At 35.9% G+C, this 21,805-nt stretch overlaps 1 protein-coding gene across 1 annotated transcript in view; it reads left to right on the forward strand.

The window, feature by feature from the left end:
- The window catches only part of fndc5b (fibronectin type III domain containing 5b), a 36,878-nt gene extending 25,589 nt beyond the window's left edge, over nucleotides 1–11,289 (forward strand). Inside the window, exons 4-6 of the mRNA XM_073822104.1 lie at nucleotides 404–493; nucleotides 5,667–5,852; nucleotides 9,642–11,289. Of these exons, the coding sequence (XP_073678205.1) occupies nucleotides 404–493; nucleotides 5,667–5,806 (230 nt within the window). The 3' untranslated portion in view covers nucleotides 5,807–5,852; nucleotides 9,642–11,289. The remainder of the gene's footprint in view (nucleotides 1–403; nucleotides 494–5,666; nucleotides 5,853–9,641) is intronic.
- Nucleotides 11,290–21,805: the final 10,516 nt, after the last annotated feature.

Consider the following 21,805-nt stretch of genomic DNA (forward strand, 5'->3'; position numbering starts at 1 on the left):
CCTTAATTACTAGACGCTTTCAATCTCCAGACAAGAAAGTGACCCCTGAGGTCTCATCCCAGTGAGAGGAGAGCTCAACCCTGAAGTGATCCTCTAGCATGGCTTCTGATGAGATTCCGCTCTGGTTTGGCTGGAAGCAGCCAGTTTGATAAAAACGATCGAGATTTTTGACAAGAAGGATGAAGCTTTGGTTATATCTGAGCCAGAGAGGAATGTCTGCTTTAGGCTTTATGGCCTCTTGAGACTAATTAAAGAATTAATTAGATATTCGAAGATGGTCTTTGAATAATTCTACTGTGGTTTGCATGTTGTCACGATGCCTGAGCTTTTGTAACTGCAGAGATGAGCATGTTTTTGGCTTTGAAGATGTGCGAATGAACTGTGATTGTTTGAATTCACGCAGATGAAGTGACCATGGAGGAGGTTGGCCAGGATGCCCAGCTCAGGGCTGGAGAGCTCATTATCATTGTGGTGGTTCTCGTCATGTGGGCAGGTAAGAATGGCACCAGCAATCTAGCAGTTTGTTGGTGATTTTGAAAAAGTCAGATTGACAGTGATCATGTGAAGAAAAATAATTTGAAGGTCATAGAATCAATGCTGTAGAATACAAGATTTCTAAAACACAAAAGGTTTATAACTTTTAAAAAGTTTACACATGTAAGCAATATTACACTAATAGACGTGATATATGACTGTATATTGGCACGGCTGTAATTCGGCAAAGGGGAATCACAGTGTTAGCCATATCTCAAATCTACTAGTGTTGTGTTTATACAACAGTTTGACGGCACAAGTGTGTAAATACATACAACAAAAATCAACAACAGAGTGTCTTTAAAAATCCTCTTTTGAGCAAAACTACTTCCTTCTGCCTTCCTTCTGTTTCAAATCTAAGTTTGACAGTTTAACAGCTGAGACCAAGCCTCCCTTACTAATTTGAAAGAATCGCTTTAGAACTAGTAACTAAGGAGTGTTGAGTTACTTCATTAAAAGCTTATTGTATTACTGTATTATAATATGCTCACTGTACAATGTAGAGTATAATGAGAGAGAGATGGACTGGGCAAGTGTGATTACCTTAATCTGATACAGCATTTATTCTTCAGCTCCAACAAAACAAACATTAGTTTGAATGTCCGCTGAGGAAATAACATTAATATCCTTTTATTTGTTAATGGTGATTTCTGCATTTATTCGCTTTGTAAAGCCGTTGTTGAAACTAATAATAACTTCTGTTTAATTGTGTTTATTTTATGTAAAAGTCTTTACTGCTGACTCATAAAAACTGTTTCTTGTCACCATCTAATGGTGGAACAATAACTAAAATCACCATCACGAACACACGCACCATTTCTCAATACTAAACAGTATTAAATACTATTATTTATAAAAAATACGGAATTAAATACTACCATTATTTATATAAAATATTATTCATTGAATATTTAATAAACAACAACAACAGTGATCATAAAAGTTGCTAGGTAATTCAGTCAAAAGTACACAGGCAGCGCTCCGATATACAGCACTGAATTTAGATGAACATGATGAGATTTTGCCAAAACTATTTGCTCTGGAACAAATAATAGATTAATGAGACCATAGACTGTCCATTAGATTTATCCAAATAGAGTTATAGCTCATGTTTAGCCACCATAGAGATATCAGAACCAGCTGTAAATTCCTGGAGATGTGGCTGAAGTGATTTACTCTCGGGCGGGTTCTTAAAGGTTGTATCAGCAATTTCTAGCCTAAAACTTAAAGTGTCAAATTCAGCTGACCTTTATTCACGATCCGCTCGCTGCCTGCCCCATAAATTGTCTGTGAAAAAAACCGCGTCTCTCTGGTCAGCCTAGGGTCCGAGATATGCCAAAAAAACAAACGGCGCTATCAACTATTCCACAGATAAACAAACAGTGTTCCAACCAATCAGCGTCAGGGGGTTCGTGTTGTGGACTTTCCTACTGGTGCAGGGATGTGAGGGAGGCGGAGCGAAAGTCCACAACACCAAACCCCTGACGCTGATTGGTTGGAACACTGTTTGTTTATCCGTGGAAAGGTTGGTAGTGCCGATTGTTTTTTTGGCATATCTCGGACCCTAGGCTGACCAGAGAGACGCGGTTTTTTCACAGACAATTTATGGGGCAGGCAGCGAGCGGATCGTGATGAAAGGTCAGCTGAAATTGACACTTTATGTTTCAGGCTAGAAATCGCTGATACAACCTTTAAGCACTGAACAGCCGCTGATGCCCTGGAGCTCACATGTTCAAAAACGTCAATGCAAATTTTGAAACAGACGTTATCTTTATTAACAAACTGCATATTTGAAGTCCAAACAACTTTCTTGCCAAAAAAGCTCTTAAAACTACATTACATGACACAAAACATTAATTTTAACATTATAGTGGATTTGGGCTTTCGCTGTGAGAAATACGGCAAGCGGAGTGATACATGATACAAACAATAAAGCAGTTGGAGGAGCTCTGATATCACCCTATTGCATTCTTATCAGCCAATCAGATTCGAGGACCAGAAAAAAACTTTTGTATACAAAATTTTTTACTGGTCCTTGAATCTGATTAGCTGATTGGAGTGTGATATTCTAGTGATATCAGAACTCCAAACATTTCACCATTCGTTTCACCATTTCACTCCACATGATGCATTCCTCACAGCGAGTGTCATAGCGCAGTGTTTCCCAAACTTTTTTTCTGGGGACCCACATTTTAAAGTCGATAAATCCTTGTGACCCAATAAACATTAGGCCCATATAGTTCATATATCACGAAGAGAATTTATGCATTAACAAAATATGTATGACCATTTTTAATGTCAGTTAAGCTTCCACTTAACTATTTAAAAGAGATACAGATATTTGACAAAGCACAGTTTTTTTTTATTTACCTGTTGTTGACAATAAGTAAAATGCAGAGGTGAAATGAGAAAGGAAGGGTTGACAGGGCATCTCATTGTTTTCATATTCTCATCATTACAGTGTACACAATTTATACTTAATGAGACAAAGTGCAAAATAGGGCAATTAGTCATTTGTTTTTCTTCCTATCATCAATAAAACCAGACAGAATCAATGCATGCCTTTCATATAACATTCAATGCTTTGCACATCTATCAGAATAATATGAACATTAAGTTAAATCAAAAACAAGTTTCTTACTGAAATATTTTTTGAGAACTTTATGCACCCACTGTGACCACATTTACTCAAGTAAGATACTTTGAGGCAAAATACACGCATTCAGGAATGGTTAACAGGGCTTCTCACTTTGTTTATCCTCACTAGCATAATATACACATTTTATAAAGTGCACAGTATGACAGGCTCTCATTTTTTCCTCTCAAAACAAAAATATGTATGCACGGACTCGTTTTGCTTTCACACAGGACACGTTTGCGGTCCGTTCCTGATCCGCGGCTGTTTACTACGAACACAATATTAATTCGTTATTTTGATTTCAAATCCAAACGTGCTTTTCCGCATTGTGATCCTATTTTATTACAGAACAGTAATGCAATAGACATATTCACGTTTAAACTCGTAAATACGTTGTTTATAAATATAAACAATGCAATGCAATTGACTTTTTATATTTGTATATTGAGTTGCTCAAGCAAGTCGCAACACATTTAAACACAGCATAGGTATAACTTCCTTTTCTTATTGAAATTGGGCTACCACAAATATTTTAAATTTAAACTTACCACAGACAGATAAAGATTTAATGTGAAAGAATGGCACGAAAGCCGAGAGCACAAACAGTCGGCTCTCGTCCCTTTCTTTCGCATTAAATCTGTATCAAATACAATCCCTTAAAGAACTTTTCTTTTCTAAAGTGCATCTATTATGTTGCCTTGTTTATTTAAAAGTGCACTTTTCCTTGTTTTAAACCTAGCCAAAAAGCCACGTGTTGATTGTGAAACACAGGAGACTTTATTTATATGCATTTATGGTGGGATCACACCATTTCCGTGTCTATCCATGTTCATTTTACACTTTAATTCAGGACTGCAGCACAGCAAAAAATAGACTCGGTGCGGAAACGATCGCTGCACGGCTGCAAACGCACCGCTTCTGGAACGCACTGCCGGACCGCAACCGCGTGCAGTGTGAACGCTCTAATCCGTTAACATGGGTGCGGAAAAAAATACGCAACGCATATGCACTGCAGACGGAGAAGCTAAAGAACAAAAAAAAAGCAGAAGAAGAAAACGACGAGCTCCCTCGCGCGGCTATTAGGTGAACTACACATATAAATTTTAGTAAAGCACACTGAAAAATAGTGCTCGACTTGGCGACCCATAAAAAATCTCCCGCGACCCAGCCTTTGGGAATGACTGTCATAGCGGACACCCAAATCCACTATAATTTTCTAAAATACTGTTTTTGTGTTGCAAAATGTAAAGCGAGCAAGAATTGTATGCAAGAATGTACTAGTTTAGACTCGCTTAGACTTGTTTGTTAAAAAAAGATAATGTTTGTGTTCATGATGGCGAATTTAGTTACATTATTTCGCCATTAGATGGCGACAAGATACTGTTTTTATTAATCATTCAGACTGGAACAGCATTGTTATTATTATACAAGTTATTATTACTTTAAACAACACCTTGTAAGATGCAGCCAATAAATGCACTGAGCAGCACTGTCGTCAGAAACCATCCTTAACAAATGAAAGGATAGTTCAACAAAGAGATCGTTTTCCTCAGCAGACATTCAATCTAATCTTTCATTGTAAATATGAGATTGAGCTGAAGAATGAATGCTGTTTCAGATGCAGGTAATCATACTGGCTCATTCCATCTCTCTCTAATAATCCATTTCTCTTACATAATATGGTGAGCTTTTAATACAGTAATACAATAAGCTTTAAATGAAGCAACTCAACATTCCTTCGCTACTAGCTATAAAATGTTAGTAACGGAGGCTTGGGCTCAGCTGTTAAACTGTCAAACTTAGATTTGAATTCATGGTGGAAGAAAGTAGTTGTAGTATTTAGTAACTGTGAGTATTTTTTGTTGTTGTTGTTGTTTTGAGAAAAAAATACTAGTTAAGTGTTAATTCAATGTGTCACTTGCCATTTCATACATTGCCATGTTGCAGTGTCTTTGAGATTTACTAGCAGCTTCTGAGTGAAAAATACATTTCAAATCTAATTTCATTCAGTCACATTCTGCAAGTTTTATGACATTTCTGACTCTCTGCGTGTACGTATGCAAATGATGGTAGACAGGGATTTGGTAAAAATGCCATTTATAAAGTTCTCAAAATCTGTAGTCTGTGGTCACAAACCCTTTCTTGTAGAGCAGAGAAAAGCCTAGCTTTTCTAATGTTATAATTGGGTCTTAGAGGCCTTCCTTATCTTTTTGTAATCCACATCAAGCCTATGAGAAGTCTAAAGAATAAATCATCAAACGGGACAGTACTTGCACAACGTTAACTCAAGGCCACAGCGCAGCTCATCATCCTGTTCTAGTCCGGCTATAATTGATATGTTATTATTTGGGGCAGAATTATGGTGCAATACATCAATACATTTTTCCTTTCCTTTTTTCGACAACATCGCATCCATCACTACCTCTCTGCCATCCTGTCTTCAACTCTCGGAATCGTTGTTCTCTCTCACTTCCTCTTGTCTGTTTGTGCACAGGTGTGATAGCTCTGTTCTGCCGCCAGTATGACATCATCAAAGACAACGAGCCCAACAATAACAAGGACAAAGCCAAGAACTCGTCAGAGTGCAGTACCCCAGAGCACCCTACGGGGGGACTACTGCGCAGCAAGGTCTAATTACGCCTTCCCCTGTCGGCAATAATAGGCTTTAGCCTCAGGACAGGTATGTCTGCTTGCTTGACAGATTCAGAAATATTAAAACATCACATGAAGTGTGATCTTTTGTTGCTTGGTAGTTTTTAAGCAATGTTTTATTGTTTGCTTTTCTAATACAGTTAACACAGTCTAATACAGTACATTTTACTCAGTATAAACAAGATGTTACGTTTACAAACATAGGACTAGTTAATTCATTTAATTACAGTACTTACAAGGCAGCACTGTATTGATATTCCTCATTGTAGTTCATATCCGTTCTAAACCGCCAAACCAAAATATTAAACTTCTGAAAGCATCTTTTGGGGTATTTTGGAATTTTTGAAAAACTTTTGTGAACTAGTCCTAAGTTTTTTGCCCGATCGGAACCAAACCAATGCAGAAAGATTCTCTGGAGAGTGAATATCGATAATTATCAAAACAAAGGTAAACTTTCGACTCACTGTCGCAAAGGAATGCCAAAACGTTTGACAAGGTCAGTGCCACTTTTAGTAAAATGCCTGTAACTCCTAAATGGAATGAGTTTTCTTCGCCAAACTCAGAACACTTATGTAAGAGCTCAATCTGAGGTCACAGGACAAAAATCGCAGAGCCTTTTGGTGGTGCCACCAGTGCCTGTAAAATATCTCAAAAAACATGGCAGATGAAATTTGAGCACCTGTTAGAAAAGGGTAACAGAGGCCGATCAGAATGAAACTTGGTGGCCCTGTTTGACCTAAAGGGCTGTGAGAATTTTAAAAGAAATCGGCCATCCTATAAAGCCTAAAGGAAAACACAAAACTTCATGAAACCTGGTGAGCACTTGTGATAGGTGATTCTAAACAAGCATGCTAAGTTTAAAGGAGATTGGGCCACAGCTGGCACTATAACAGTCATAAATGTTCAAAAACAATATTTCTATGGTAAATTACCTGGATTTGCCAAAAATGCTTTTTTAAATAATTGATTTAGGTGGTTACAGGCTTGCTAAATAATGTCTTTTTTCATTTCTTAAATGCCTTAAAGTGCTTGAACCCCAGTAATCGCTGCTTGCAGCTAGATTTAATTTAGTGTTTGATAACAATTTCTGTTTATTTCTGTTTACTTGCTGAGGGGCACAGGTAAATAATGGGTTTATGTGAAGTTTTAAGTTCACTTAAATTCGAAGCTCTTATTTTTAAAGTCAACTAAATGTTCAAATTGATAGCTCACAATTATGCTGTAATGTTGAATGGCTATAGACAATGGTTAAATAATAGGAAAAAAAGAACAATTTCCTAAAGACATTAGTAATATTGGTATCAGTATTTAACTGCAAAAATTGGAATATGGCATAAAACATTTGCACGTAAGCTCTGTTTCCATCCAACAAGGTGGTTGCTTTTGGAGGTGGATGCCTGTTGTTTGGTAATGCAGTTGTGTAAGGCAGTTCCTAGAGGCAATTATACATTTTATGCTCAGGCATGCCAGAATGACCATACCCAGCAGGCACAGGACGTCAACATGACGTCAGATTGATGTTGTACCCCAACCACTATGACGTCTATCAGACGTTGGATATTGGTTGCCATACCTGACAAATAAATGTCAGTGTTTGACATCAATATTGGCTTGACATTGGATTTTGGTCACTTTCCAACACAACCTAAAATCAACCAAATATCAACGTCATTTGACGTCGTTATTGGACGTCAAAATAACGTTGTCCTTAGACGCTGACTAGACGTTGGATTTTGGTCACCTGACGTCACGACCTAAATCTAACCTAATATTAACGACTTATGACATTGTGTGCCTGCTGGGTAGCAACATTTCAGATGCTGTGGAACGAGACCGGTCCACTGGTTAGTCAAGTTTTAGCGTCTCATAATAAAAAGTCACGATTTTTTGATGCGTACAAAGGAATTTATTCAGCAAATGTGTTTCCAACTCCCATTATTCATTAACACTTTTTCGCCCAAGTAAAAAACCTCACCCCATGTGAGAATAAAGGAATTTTAGTTTGAAATGTGGCATTCATGCAACTCGTTTCTGATGGAATACTTTAAAATATGCATAAAAACAGGGTGATGGAAACATTACACTCGGCTTCAGTCATAAAAATAACAAATAAATATAAACAATATAAAATTTTTTTTTACTGTCTTTATGCTGTTTTTACATTAATTTGAAAATTGAATGTAATATTACAGCAATATAAAAGTATATTTTAAAACTTTAATGTTAGGTGGAATTAATCATAATTCATTAAAAAAATGTGATTAATTAGTAAATTTTTGTATCGATTGACAGCACTAAGTATATTATATTCAGAATTTTACAGTTTAAAGGGATAGTTCACCCAAAAAATGTAATTTGATGGTTGTCTGCTTACCCCTAGGGCATCCAAGATGTAGGTGACTTTGTTTCTTCAGTAGAACACAAACACAGATTTTTAATTCAAACCGTTGCAGACTGTCAGTCATATAATGGCAGTCAGCTAGTCAAAAAAACATATGAAGACAAAACCAAATTAAACCCTGCGGCTTGTGGTGATACATTGAGGTGTTAAGACACAAAACGTTCTTTCTGTGCAAGAAACTGAACAGTATTTCTATAATTTTTTACCTCTGATCTACCGCTATGTCCAACTGTCCTGAGCATGTTCACAACAGCCGGCACATGAAGCATCAACATGCTCTTGCATAGTAGATGCACATGCGGAAGCAATCCGTGCGTATACGTCACTGATTGTTTACGCAGTGCATAGCGGCTACTCAAAATGGTAATTACTTGTGCTTATCCTGAATCTTGCAAATGATTAAAAACTAAAAAATTACGCTTACTTGCGCGAACTCATCCGGGAGTGTTGACATTTCATCAACTACATACCCACAGCACATTGACAAATCACGCACCGCTGTTGTGAACGCGCTCAGGACAGTTGAAAACTGCAGTAGATCAGAGGTAAAAAATTATATAAAAACTGTACAGTTTCTTGCACAGACCGATTGTTTTGTGTGTTAAGAACTCAGTGTATCGTCATGAGCCACAGGGTTTAATTTGGTTTTGTCTGTGTTGTCTGTGTTTTTTTGACTCTCAAAGATGTGGATCCCATTGACTGCCATTATATGACTGACAGACTGCAACAGTTTGAGTAAAAATCTTTGTTTGTGTTCTACTGAAGAAACAAAGTCACCTACATCTTGGATGCCCTGGGGTAAGCAGATAAACATCAATTTTTATTTTTGGGTGAACTATCCTTTTAAGTGAGCAAAATTGAACTGAGGCGTTGTGCGAAAATTAAAGTGCACACGCAAAAGCTCTCAAAGATTAGAGTGCCATCTGCTGTTAAAAACTAAACTCAGAATCTCCACGAATCGCGATGCATCAATCCACGTACCGAGATGCATCAATTTATCATCACAGCCCTAATTTTAATCATTTTAAACCATTTGTAGCTATGCATTTAGTAATAAACTTTGTCACTTTGTCCACCATCTTGGATTTATTGGACTGCTCATCGCAGTGTATTCTTGTCCTCAAAGGATTGATGTGATGCTAATCTAATTACGCCGCCTAGCTTTTGGAAAAGCCTTTGTGTCAGACCTATGATGCCTTAAATTGCTGCCTAGGCAGTTCACTAGATTTTGGAACATAGTGTGTCTATTGATTCCTGTGTGGCACCGACTGGCAATAAGACCTACTTTTAGTGTCCTGAGCTCACCTAAAACTTGAACACTGTTCTTTTAACTGCCTTGCAAGCAATTGTTATATCTCCTTGAGGAAATGCAGTCTATGTTCTTTTAACTCTCGTTTTGTTCTGTCTTCCCCAAAGTGCTCTGAGACAAAACAAGTAAGCCATCAAATCACAACTCACAAGTTGTGAGGCCCACCTCTCATCCTCAATCAAACGACCTTTTAGTATTCTCATCGACCAACATGAACTCTTTGGTGCTTGTCTGTTTGGCACACTGACACAAACTCGAGGACGAAATGGACAAGATGGTTCCAGAACTGGAAGCGTTTGACACAAGCTGTTGAGTTTCGATCCACAGCTGAAGGACTCAAACCCCGCTGTGAGCTGGAAAACCAGAGACGCCGCGCCACCAGGAGTGTCTTCGGCTCCGGTGCAGACTCACAGAGATCAGGAGAAACCTGCCACCCCGCATAAACCCTAAATAATCCAGAAAGGTGTGTTGTGAATTATCAGCTCCGAACCAGGATCAGGTTTCTGAGAGGGATGACATTACGATATTTCACTTCACTCTTCATCTCTCCACTCGGCGCTATCTTGTGTTTTCAGTTCTTTCTTTTCACACATTTGTAGTTTCGATTTCTTTACTCCATTATCCTCCCTCCAGCAGCCAATCACGGACAGTCTAGCAAATTGGATGTGGTTTAATTGGTGCGGTGGGATCTTTCTTCTCAGCACTTTTGCTCTCAGGGCATTCAGGAAAACATCCATAGGAAAAACAAATGGACCACATCGGCCGCGTCGCATTCACCCACCTGCGGCCCGATCATGGCGAACTGCACATCAGCCATTGATAATGAGAGGCTCCATGTTATACTAGTAATAGAAAACGTATTTAACCGCTTGTGTGTCTCAAGTAAATCAACAGCTTGCTGTCTCTAATGAGCACATTACAGTGTACAGTGATGGTTATTTTGGTCCTCATATTACATTCATTAGCATATTGGTCACGAGTATGGCTATTTACCGCTTTTATGTGCCGCTATAATATAGAGTCGGGTGCCTTTTTTCTACAGGCTTTTCTTTCAGATTTCTCTCCCTTTAAACAGTCTTGAAGTCGACATGAAATCAAAACTGACCCCATTTACTTTCATACTACACTTTGCTAGTCTTATTGACATAGCGTTAAAAATAGACTTCTTTTGCAGTCAATTCAATTCTTGTTTCTTACTGATTCAGTATCATCTTTAAAGGTAGGGTAGGTGATTTCAGAGAGGCTAACAACAGCAACCTAGCTTCGAAAGCACTTAGTGATTGCTATCAGGATGTAAAGACACTTTCAACCAGCATAACAAAAAAAATGTTTTTAAACCAAATCAGCAAATCACATGTAAATACATCACATTTAATGTTATTTATTTATTCTTCTGGAGCCCCACACATGAAATTGGAAAAAAACAAGATGTCATAGTTATGAATTGAGATTTTTTTTCCACTTATTAATTCTTTGTTTTAGTTCAATCGTGGTCACATTTTACCTCAATTAAAACAAGTGCACAAATTAGTAAAACGTGGCCACAAAATTGAATTAATTCTTAATTATTGGCCACAATATCTGTTTTTTTTATCTTGCATTTCATATATGGCACTACATCAATTGTACACCTTTTTTTGTTATTTGATACTAAATCACTTCTAATTTCTGTTGACAATTTAGCTGACCAGAAATGCAAAAGTCAAACCAAATATTCACACATTTTATATATGATCATCATCATGTATATTAAACTGCTAGCAAAGCACTTCAGCTTACTTGTTTTCATTCAGCTGCACATTATTGAATTAGATTTTTCTAAGATTTGTGTTAATCATTGTTACTTTATTGGTAACAATTAATGTAAGTAATTTCATGATTCGATTCGATTCAATTCTGATTCACAAGCTTGTGATTCAATTTGATTCAATATTGATCATTTTGGATATATACTGTACAGTCAAACCAAAATTATTCAGACACCTTCAACATTTCTCACATTATTCACACAGTTTATTCAATATAGTTTAATTCGTAATAAAATATGACAAAAACTCAATATGACAACAAATTCATATTGATAATGTCAAATAACTTTGATAAAAAAGGTATGTAATGGATTACAATCAACCAAAAATTATGCTATAAACTGTTAGTATGACACTATTTACACAACTATCAATACTTTGTTAACCAATTTCAAAGCAATGCTTAATTTTGTTCATTCTGTGCTGTAACAAAAGTCAAATTAGCAATTAAAGAAAAAGCACTTGTCAGATTGGTCAGATTAAAGTGTCTGAATAATTTTTGGTCCCAAATGTTTATCCATTTTACTGGTAGTCCTCTGTATGAAGAATTTTTGGGTATAATATGTCACAGTTTAATTTATTTTGCTTTCCTCACTTACATAAATTAATTATAGTGTCCTGCACCCACTCCATTATATCTGGTATCTGAATCATTTTTGGTTTGACTGTATCAGCCACAGCACATGCCAGATTTTCTCAAGGAAAAAAAAAAACTCAACTAATGCTGTAAGAGTCAGCTGGTAGCCTCCCTGCTGAAAAAAACAGCATATGCTGGTTAGGTATGTTTTGGTACTGGGATACTGGTTTTAGCTGGTTTATACTGGTCCTTTGCTGGTTTATACTGGCCCTTTGCTGGTTTATGCTGGTCCTTGATGTACTGCAGTCAAAAGATCGTAAACTATTTACGAAATGGCATGCAAATTGATTTGTTATGCACGAAACACGCGTGATCATCGTCATGTGGTGAATGTGGCCAATCATGAGAAGCTGTGACGTCATCACAGCCTGGCGCAGTCCCTTCTGAAATGCTGCGCTGGCTGAGCAAGCCGGCTGTTCTCGAAACGCTCTCGCGTTACTTTGATGCCACACGTGAACGTCACGTGGCGTCGGCGCCGGTTCAAGTCGGACAAAATTTCTAACCGGCATGCACTACTTCAAGTCAGCCGCCGATCGGTCTGCGCAGCGCCGCATGAAGTCGAACGCACCTATTGAGTGTACATTGAGTTGTACACTTCTTTTTACGGTGCATTGTGGGATTGAATAAGTGCGCAGGAGAACGTCCATTATTGTTTCAAACACCACTTAAAATGGCTGTCCCCTCAAATAGTGCGCTATTTGAGGGTATAGGGGGCGATTTCAGATACAGCCCCCATCAAACTGCGGCAAAACTGCATTTATTGTTTGAATACTGTAACAAAATAGCCTGGAAAAAATCCAGACCCTAATCTATTAAGATTAAGGGTCTGGCATCGAGCAATGAAAAGCGCCTTACTCGAGGGGCGGCACCAAGCATGCATTTGAAACTCTCACTGCACGCAATTGGATAACGCCACGACCAATCACAACAATACACGGTGATACACACTAACTGATAGATTAAACTCTTGCCGGATCCAGTCGGCAAAACAGCAAAAACGTCCTTCTTGCAAAGGAACGATTCAAGCACGGATTTCTGTTCCTCTTTTATATGAAAAGCCCAGTCTAACTTGTTCATTGTAGCGGACAAAGCCGTTTCAAACAACTGGTGTTCATCTGTTGCCATCTTTCAATGTTTACTAAATGATTCCGGATGTCGCAGCGCTATCGTCATCAGCTTAGCTCGCCTCTGGCCCGCCTACATCGGATACACCGATTTGATTGGTTCCCAGAACTGCTTACGTAATGCAGTAACGTGCATCATTGCTCGATGCCAGAGTGTCTTGCAGAGACAATTCAAATTGTGCTCTCGCGAGACCTCTGGATCTCCAGGGTAGTAACAAAATGGACAGAATTTGAAATAGGAAACTTTCTTTCATATCAAAAGTAACAAAATTCTCACTTTATTTTTACAATTCCGACATAATATTATACAGTTCTGATAAGAAAAGACATTCTCCCTTTTCCCCTCAGCTCAAAATCATGAGTTTATATCCCACACTTCTGGCATTTTTCCCCTCAGAACTGACAAAGTCACTACTGTTGAGTTAAATTGAGTTATAAAGTCCGAAATACAACATAAACAACATATAAAAAAATTCTAAATTGTAAGATAAAAAAGGTAAATGTAATATGACGCAGTCTGCTGCAGCAGGTTTAGGCTGCTGTCACAGATCATATATTTTGACACATCTGTATTTCTCACAACTGTTCAAATTCATTCAAGACAAAACCGAATGCATTTGCATGAATACTCTCCAAGATGGTGCATTTTGACATTACTTTTTGTGTAAGTGTGTAGCAATAACATGCAAAAGAAAACTTAATTCAGCATTCGCATGTTGACTAAGGCGCTTTCGGTGAACACACTTTGGGTGTGTGTATGCAAAGAAACCAGCAGGCTTTCAAGTATTGGCAAGACCTATAAACACGTGTGAATACTAAATGTAACTTTTGTATTAATGCATCAAGTCAGTAAAATTTCCGTCAACTGTCCCTGGACTCGGCAATAATTCTTGAGTCCGAAAAGCTCGAGTCCAAGTCAAACTGCATCCGAGTCCGTGACAAGCCCGAGTCCGCTAAAAGTTTTACTCGAGACCGGACTCAAGTCCGAGTACCCCAACTCTACCATTTATTAACTAAAACAGGCTATAGACTAATCTTTTTAAGGAGCTGCTCTAAATTTCTGTGTATAATGACAATAAAGGCTTTCTATTCTATTCTAATCAATTTTGGGGATTTAAGAATCAATATTGTTTTATAAAAACAAGAATCTATTGAAATCAAGATTTTTATTTTTATTTTTACCCAGCCCTAAGCATGTTTTTTAAATTACATTACAAAAGTAAAAAGGGTTTTGAGTACATTTCATGTCGACTTTAAATTTCCCTTCATTAAGTATAAGAAATGTTCTTTTTTGACAATTTAAGCAAAATGTATTTAAGAGCAGGCGAGCAGTCTTGCCTGTTAGTGACGGGATAGTGTCCTTATCAGCTAGACTGAATAAGTCCTCACATGTCAGGAATGAAGAATTGTGGGAATGCAGGTCAGAGGTCTAGAAAACATTGATTCCCTCAGCCACTGGTCATTTGGGACTCCACAACATTGCGGCAGTTCGACTTTAATAAGGTTACAGACCGTATGCATTTCCCAAGGACGTGTATGAGACTGTTAGTATCTGATTTGAAAAACAAAACCTCCCATTAATCTCCAAACCAACCTAAATGAGTATACAATGAGCAGTGGAACTGAAATTTTTCAGACACATAGAAGAGTGTAAAAGTAAGGCTAATACTTCTATATACCTCTAGTCTAGAGGACTTGAGGTTGGGTGGTCATTCATATTCAAAAGCCCTCATTGTCAGGATGGATTGCACCATTAATCAAGCGTGTTGAAAGGCACCTGAAGGAATTTCAGAACAATTAAACATCCCCGCATTGGTGACCATTACCTTCTCGTCTCTGTCACCATGGCGACAGGCTAACGGACTGTCCTCTCACTGCACTGCCATCCACGAGTCATCCGCACCTTCGTTTTTCATTCCCGCCAGAGGAGGGACGCGTATATTTCTTCTTTAATGACTGCTAATTAACCTTGGCCATGGGGAAGAGAGCTCAGGCAGACTGCTGGGTGAAAAATGGCTCATATCAATATTCTGTCTGAGCGGCTTACGCACAAGAACAGAAGGCTGGGTGTGAGGACCGGCTTGAACCAGAGAGGACCGGCCACGTGTTTTCTCTTCTGAGATGTGTCAAGGTTTTGGGACGTGTATTAAGCGGCAGCACTTTCATGCAGATTATTGATCATTTCATGTGTTCGGAGTGGAATACTAGTGTACTACTTAATGCTTGCTTTCCAGTTTAGGGAAAATGGCTTTCAAATAGTGAAGAATGAGATGTTAAAAATCACAGCTGGTTCATTCATCAACTTGGAAATGCAAGATCGAGTGTATTTCTTGCTGTTTAATATATTCTATACTGCACATTTTAGCAAATTCTTATGAATCCTCTTCAAGACCATGTCTTATCTCCATAAATCTAAAGAAAGAAGGTCAAAAGTTTCCTTACACCTTGAAGAATCTGCAAAATGTTAATTATATTACCAAAAAAGGGATCATACAAAATGCATGCTATTTTTGATTTAGTACTGACCTGAATAAAAGATAGACGCTTACATATAGTCCAGAAGATAAAATACGTTGAATTTATAAAAATGACCCTGTTCAAACGTTTACATACTGTGTTGTGACCTGAATGATCCACAGCTGTGTTGTTTTTTTGTCTAGTGATAGTTGTTCATGAGTTCCTTGTTTGTCCTGAACAGTTAAACTGCCCGCTGTTCTTCAGAAAAATCCTTCGGGTCCCACAAATGTTTTGGTTTTGTAGCGTTTTTGTGTTTTAACCCTTCCCAACAATGACTGTATGATTTAGAGATCCATCTTTTCGCACTGAGGACAACTGAGGGACTCATATGCAACTATTGCAGAAGGTTCAAACACTCACTGATGCTTCAGAAGGAAAACAACTATGCATTAAGAGACGGGTGTGAAAACTTTTGAACATAATGAAGATGTGTACATTTTTCTTAGTTTGCCTAAATATCATATTTTTTTTTTCATTTAGTACTGCCCTTTAGAATCTACAGAAGATATCTGCATGTTTTCCAGAAGACAAAAGTTAAATGTATCCAGATCTTCAAATTAAAAAAAGTTTTCACCCCCGGTTCTAATAATAGCTGCATATGAGTCCCTCAGTCGTCCTCGTGTGAAAAGATGGATCTCAATATCTTAAAGTCATTGTTGGAAATGGTTAAAATGCACAAAAATGCTGAAAAAGCAAAGAATTTGTGGGACCTGAAGGATTTTTCTAAAGAACAGTGGCCTGTTTAACTGTTCAGGATAAACAAGGGACTCATGAACAACTATCACTAAAAAAAAAAAAAACAGCAGTGAATTATTCAGGTAACAAGCATGTAAACTTTTGAACAGGGTAATTTTTTTATAAATTCAACTAGTATTTTCTCTTGTGGACTATATGTAACATCTTTTATGTGACAATATCTTATTCAAGTTAGTACTAAATAATATATAACAAGCATTCCATATGATCCCTCTTATTTTGGTCAAATAATGTACATTTTGCAGATTCTGAAAGGCGTATGAAAACTTTTGACTTCAACTGTAATATATAGCTTGACACTATTATTTAAAAAAAATTAACTAACTTTAAACTGTGTAAAAAAATACACTCAGTTTGGGGTTATTTTTTTTTTTTTTTAAAGAAATTAATACTTATATTCAGCAAGGATGCATTAAATTGATCAAAAGTCACAAAAATCTTTTGTAAAGCTGCAAAAGATTTCTATTGTAAATAAATGCTGTTCTTTTGAACTTTCTACTCAGTGAATCCTAAAAGAAATATCACGTTATGCACAAAAACAGTAAACAGCACAACTGTTTTCAACACCGATAATAATAATAATGCTTCTTGAGCAGCAAATCAGCATATTAGAGTGATTTCTGAAGGAACACGTGACACTGAAGACTGGAGTAATGATGCTGAAAAATCAGCTTTGCATCAAAGAAATAAATTATATTTTGACATTCAAACAGAAAATAGCTATTTTAAATTGTAATTGTTTTTTACTGTTTTTAATCAAATAAATGCAGCCTTGGTGAGTATAAGACTTATTTTTATTTTCAAAATCTTATCAGCCCCCAAATTTTGAATGATAGTGTTTTTTTGTTTTCCCCAAACTATGACCTAGACATTTTTGATTAGATGCCCCCAGCAGGTTCCCCATGCACACAGAAAATTCGTATAGTATTATGCTATTCCAAACATAGCCATAATCATACAAATCAGCTTAGATTGTTCCCCTGCATATGAAAACCAGCAGTCAACACTAATAGGGTGTCATGAGATCAGGATTCACATTTCACATGAGGAGCCTGAAATGATTTCAGAATGAGTAATGTATTCCCCTCCTGCAATCCAAGTTTATCCCATTCTTTACTTCCAACGTCCTTTCAAAGAGAAATCTCCAAAGAAGGAGTGCAAACGTCTGGATTTAAGAGAGGCAGCTCATTTGCTACTTATTGAAGAGAATAATTCTCCTGTTAGTGACACTCCAGAGAGCTTTCGCAGGCTGCACAGTTGGAGAGATTTAGGAAATGTAATCACATTTTGTGCTCTCGTGCTTGTGTCATCAGTTAGAAGAGCTGGACGGGCTTCTGGTGCTCGTCTCATGACGTAAACTAAAACACACAAACACTGACACGAATAGCTCAACTAATTTGAGAAGCTTGGCTTGTGCTTTCAAAGGGATATTCAGATGATCTCGTTCCAACTCGTATGACCAATACTTGTTGAACATGAAATAAGACATTTAGCAGAATGTCAAAGCTCATCATTTCCATAATGAAAGTGGATGGGGACCAAAGACTGTATGGGAATGAGCAGCTTGAACATTCTGCTAAATATCTCCTTTTCTGTTCTACACAAGAAAGTCAGTCATATAGACCAATTTGGAGTAGATGCCAGTTACGTCACTTGCGGTTTATATTTGATATAAATAAAAGGTCTACATAATACTCACTTATGCAGTTCATAAAATCAGAATTTTGAAATATACTCAAATTTGACTGCTACATTTTCTACCACCAGATAGGCTTTGCCAGCAAAAAAACGTCATCACTGTTTGCAAACACTGAATTGGTCTATAGAGTTAAAACAGCATGTGAGAATAAATAATGACAGAATTTTAATTTTGGGTGAACTGTCCCTTTAAGAGCCAAATGTATTCAATAAGCACATGGTCTAAATGCTTAAAAGAGCTTAATACTGTATTTTTCTCCAATTGTAGAGTAGACAGTTTTAGATTATTATCATAACTGTCAGAATTTACTAGCTGAGATGTAAATTAAATACATTTTTTAAAGTTTAGAAGACTTTAGAGTTTAAAATTATTAGATTTGCAAACTCCAAAAACAGGAGGAGGAAAAGTTATAGTAATGGCAACGTCTTAAAGGAATAGTTCACCTCCAAAAATGAAACTTTTGTCAATTTCCTCAAGTCCAAACTCAAATGGCTTTTTTTCTTCTGCAGAACACATGAAAAATTTATTTTACCGGTATAAAATTTTAATTTGACTCAACTTTCATAGCACGGAAGACATCAAATCTTATCAGAAACCATGTCAAAGTCAAATCTGATCTCAAAATCTAAATAAACCAATACAAATGCACAATATTTAGCATATTAAAATGTTTTTGCTTGAAATTAAGCTGCATTTTCTTTAGTGTAAGGTGAAAAAAAACGTATGTAAGCAAACATTTAAATTACTATGAAACAATCTGGGTGCATTAAATTGATCAAAAGTGACATAAAAAAGACTTTTATGTTACAAAATAGTTCCATTTCAAATAAATGCTGTTCTTTTAATTCCCCCCCCCAAAAATCCACAAAATTCCACAAAAATATGAAAGGGATAGTTCACTCAAAAATGAAAATTACCTCATGTTTTACTCACCCTCAAGCTATCCTAGGTGTATATGACTTTTTTCTTTCAGACGAATACAATTGGGAGTTATATTAAAAATATATATACTTCCAAGCTTTATAATGGCAGTGAATGGGTGCTGAGTTTTTGTAGTCCAATAAAGTGCATCCATCCATCATAAAAAGTACTCCACACATCTCTGGAGGCTTAAAGGCCTCCTGAAGTAAAGTGACGCATTTGTGTAAGAAATGTCCAGACAGAGCAAGATGAGCGTTTGAGGTTAAAAACTATATAAATTGTAAAAAAAAAAAAAAAATCGCTTTGCTAGATAAGACCCTTCTTCCTCGGCTGGGATTGTTTACAACTGCATTTGGGATTGTTTTAAGCCACAATTAAATTATATTTTGGAAGTTCAAACTCGGGGCACCATAGAAGTCCATTATATGGAGAAACATCCTGAAATGTTTTCCTCAAAAAGACACGAACATCTTGGATGACAAGGGGGTGAGGACATTATCTGTACATTTTTGTTCTTCTCCTTTAATCCCTGGAGCCATGTGGAGTACTTTTTATGATGAATGGATGTACTTTATTGGACTTCAAAATCTCAACACCCATTCGCTGTCATTATAAAGCTTGGAAGAGCCAGGACATTTTTAACATAACTCAGATTGTATCCGTCTGAAAGAATAAAGTCACATAGGATGGCTTGGCGGGGGAGCAAATCATAGGATAATTTTTATTTTTGGGTGAACTATCCCTTTAAGAGTCACTGTTTTCTCTTTTCAATGATATGGACAAAAACAGCTGTGTTTTGCATAAGAACGAAAGCCATAGTTTTCAATTTTCAAGTTATATTTGAAACATCACAAGCATCTTTGAAGACTAAGAATAAATAGTTCATCATAAAACATTCAGTCCCTGTTTAAAATGAGAAACAAAAATAGGCTCCACGTTACTATTTCTATCAGCCTGTCATGATGAGGAACAAACAGCCTTGAGTACTTGTACAAGTGATGGATGGCAGTATGTGTATGCTTATGTTAAGCTTCTGTGAATCAATGCATTGGCCTGTGTATGGACATGTGTATTGACAGTCTGTGTGAAATCATCCTTTCACTTGGTCCACAGCATAAGGTTACAAACCATGACTTTTAATAAGGTGTCAGGTTAAGATTATGCTACATTTAGAGCGTTTCAAATTAGCATTTCTTGTACATAGTTCTGTGTCGTGGCAACTTAGCATTTCCAGTAAAGCATCCTGAAGGTCTACTGAAGGCAAAGCGGAGAGATCATGCCTTAAAGAACCCAAATGAGCGAGATGAACTCGGTAGAGTCTGAGCGGTGCATAACTGATGTGACGATGATAACATTCGTTCCACGTATCTACTATAACGCATGGATTTCAAAACTGAAGGAATGTTTTATGTAATCCATCGAGTCTATGTTAACTGTTGTTCTTGAACAATGCTTCATGAGGGCTAGCATGTTTCTGCTATTCTACACAGAATTATACAGTTTATATGGGCATAAAATAGATAAATGTCTAATTACGTACAACCACAAAAAAATAAAGGATCATGTATTTTCAAGCTGGTGTCTGATGATTTTTTTATTTTTTTATTTTTACTCCCCATTACTGTGTACTTTGTATAAACTACTGCATTAACGCCCTCCACTCAACAGAATTTATTTTCAATGTCATTTTTTTTATATTACATAATTTTTTATAACTAGAAGTAATAAAATTTTTTGTATTTTTTTTTAAAGTTTTTTCCCTTTTACATTTTTTCTTTCAATTTTTCCCCTTCACAAATTTTTTTTAAATTATTTTACATTTAAATTTAAAAAAAATTATATAACAAAAATGAATAATAAAATAAATTATTAAATTATTTATATTATTAATTTATTTAAAAAAATTCTAATAAAAATAAATCTCTAGTGATATTTCCTCCTTTACAAAATGTTTTTTTTGGTCAATTTTTCAATTGAATTTTCCAAGCTATATATATATATATTAATTTAAATTATTTTTTTCTAATAATAAAATAAATCTCTAGTGATATTTTCATACATTTTTTCTCTTTCAGTTTCCTCCTTTATAAAATGTTTTTTTTGTCAATTTTCAACTGATTTTTTCCATGCTCTCTCTCTCTCTCTCTCTATATATATATATATATATATATATATATATATATATATATATATATATATATATATATATATATATATATATATATATAACAACAATTATTAAATTATTTACATTATTAACTTATTTAAATTATTTTTTTCTAATAAAAAATAAATCTGGTGATATTTTTTTCCTTTCAGTTTTCTCCTTTACAAAATGTTTTTTTTTATATATCTATCTAAAACAACAATTATTAAATTATTTAAATTATTCATTTATTTAAATTCATTAAACTACTGTATAAAAATTATTTCACTCTATAGAATATTATTATTTTCAATGTAATTTTTTAATATAACATAGGTTTTGTACTACCTAAAAGTAATATTTGTATATTTAAAAAAAAAATTCTTTACATTTTTTTTACATTTTAAAATGAATTTATTGTTTAGCAATGCATTTTTATATTTGCTAGAAATAATAGGCATTTTAATCATGTTTTTGTACTTTTTCCCTTTACAAAATGATTTTTTTCCAATTTCCAAATGGAATTTCAGAATTCAATTTTTTTTCAAAATATTTTTATATTTTCTTGATACATTTAGATTTTCTAACATTCAACATGAATAAGATTTGAATAAGATTTTTACAATTCTCTCACAGAGAGAAAAATAAATTAAATTTATTTAA

Source organism: Garra rufa, chromosome 17 (genome assembly GCF_049309525.1).
Source record: "Garra rufa chromosome 17, GarRuf1.0, whole genome shotgun sequence".
Lineage (NCBI taxonomy): Eukaryota > Metazoa > Chordata > Actinopteri > Cypriniformes > Cyprinidae > Garra > Garra rufa.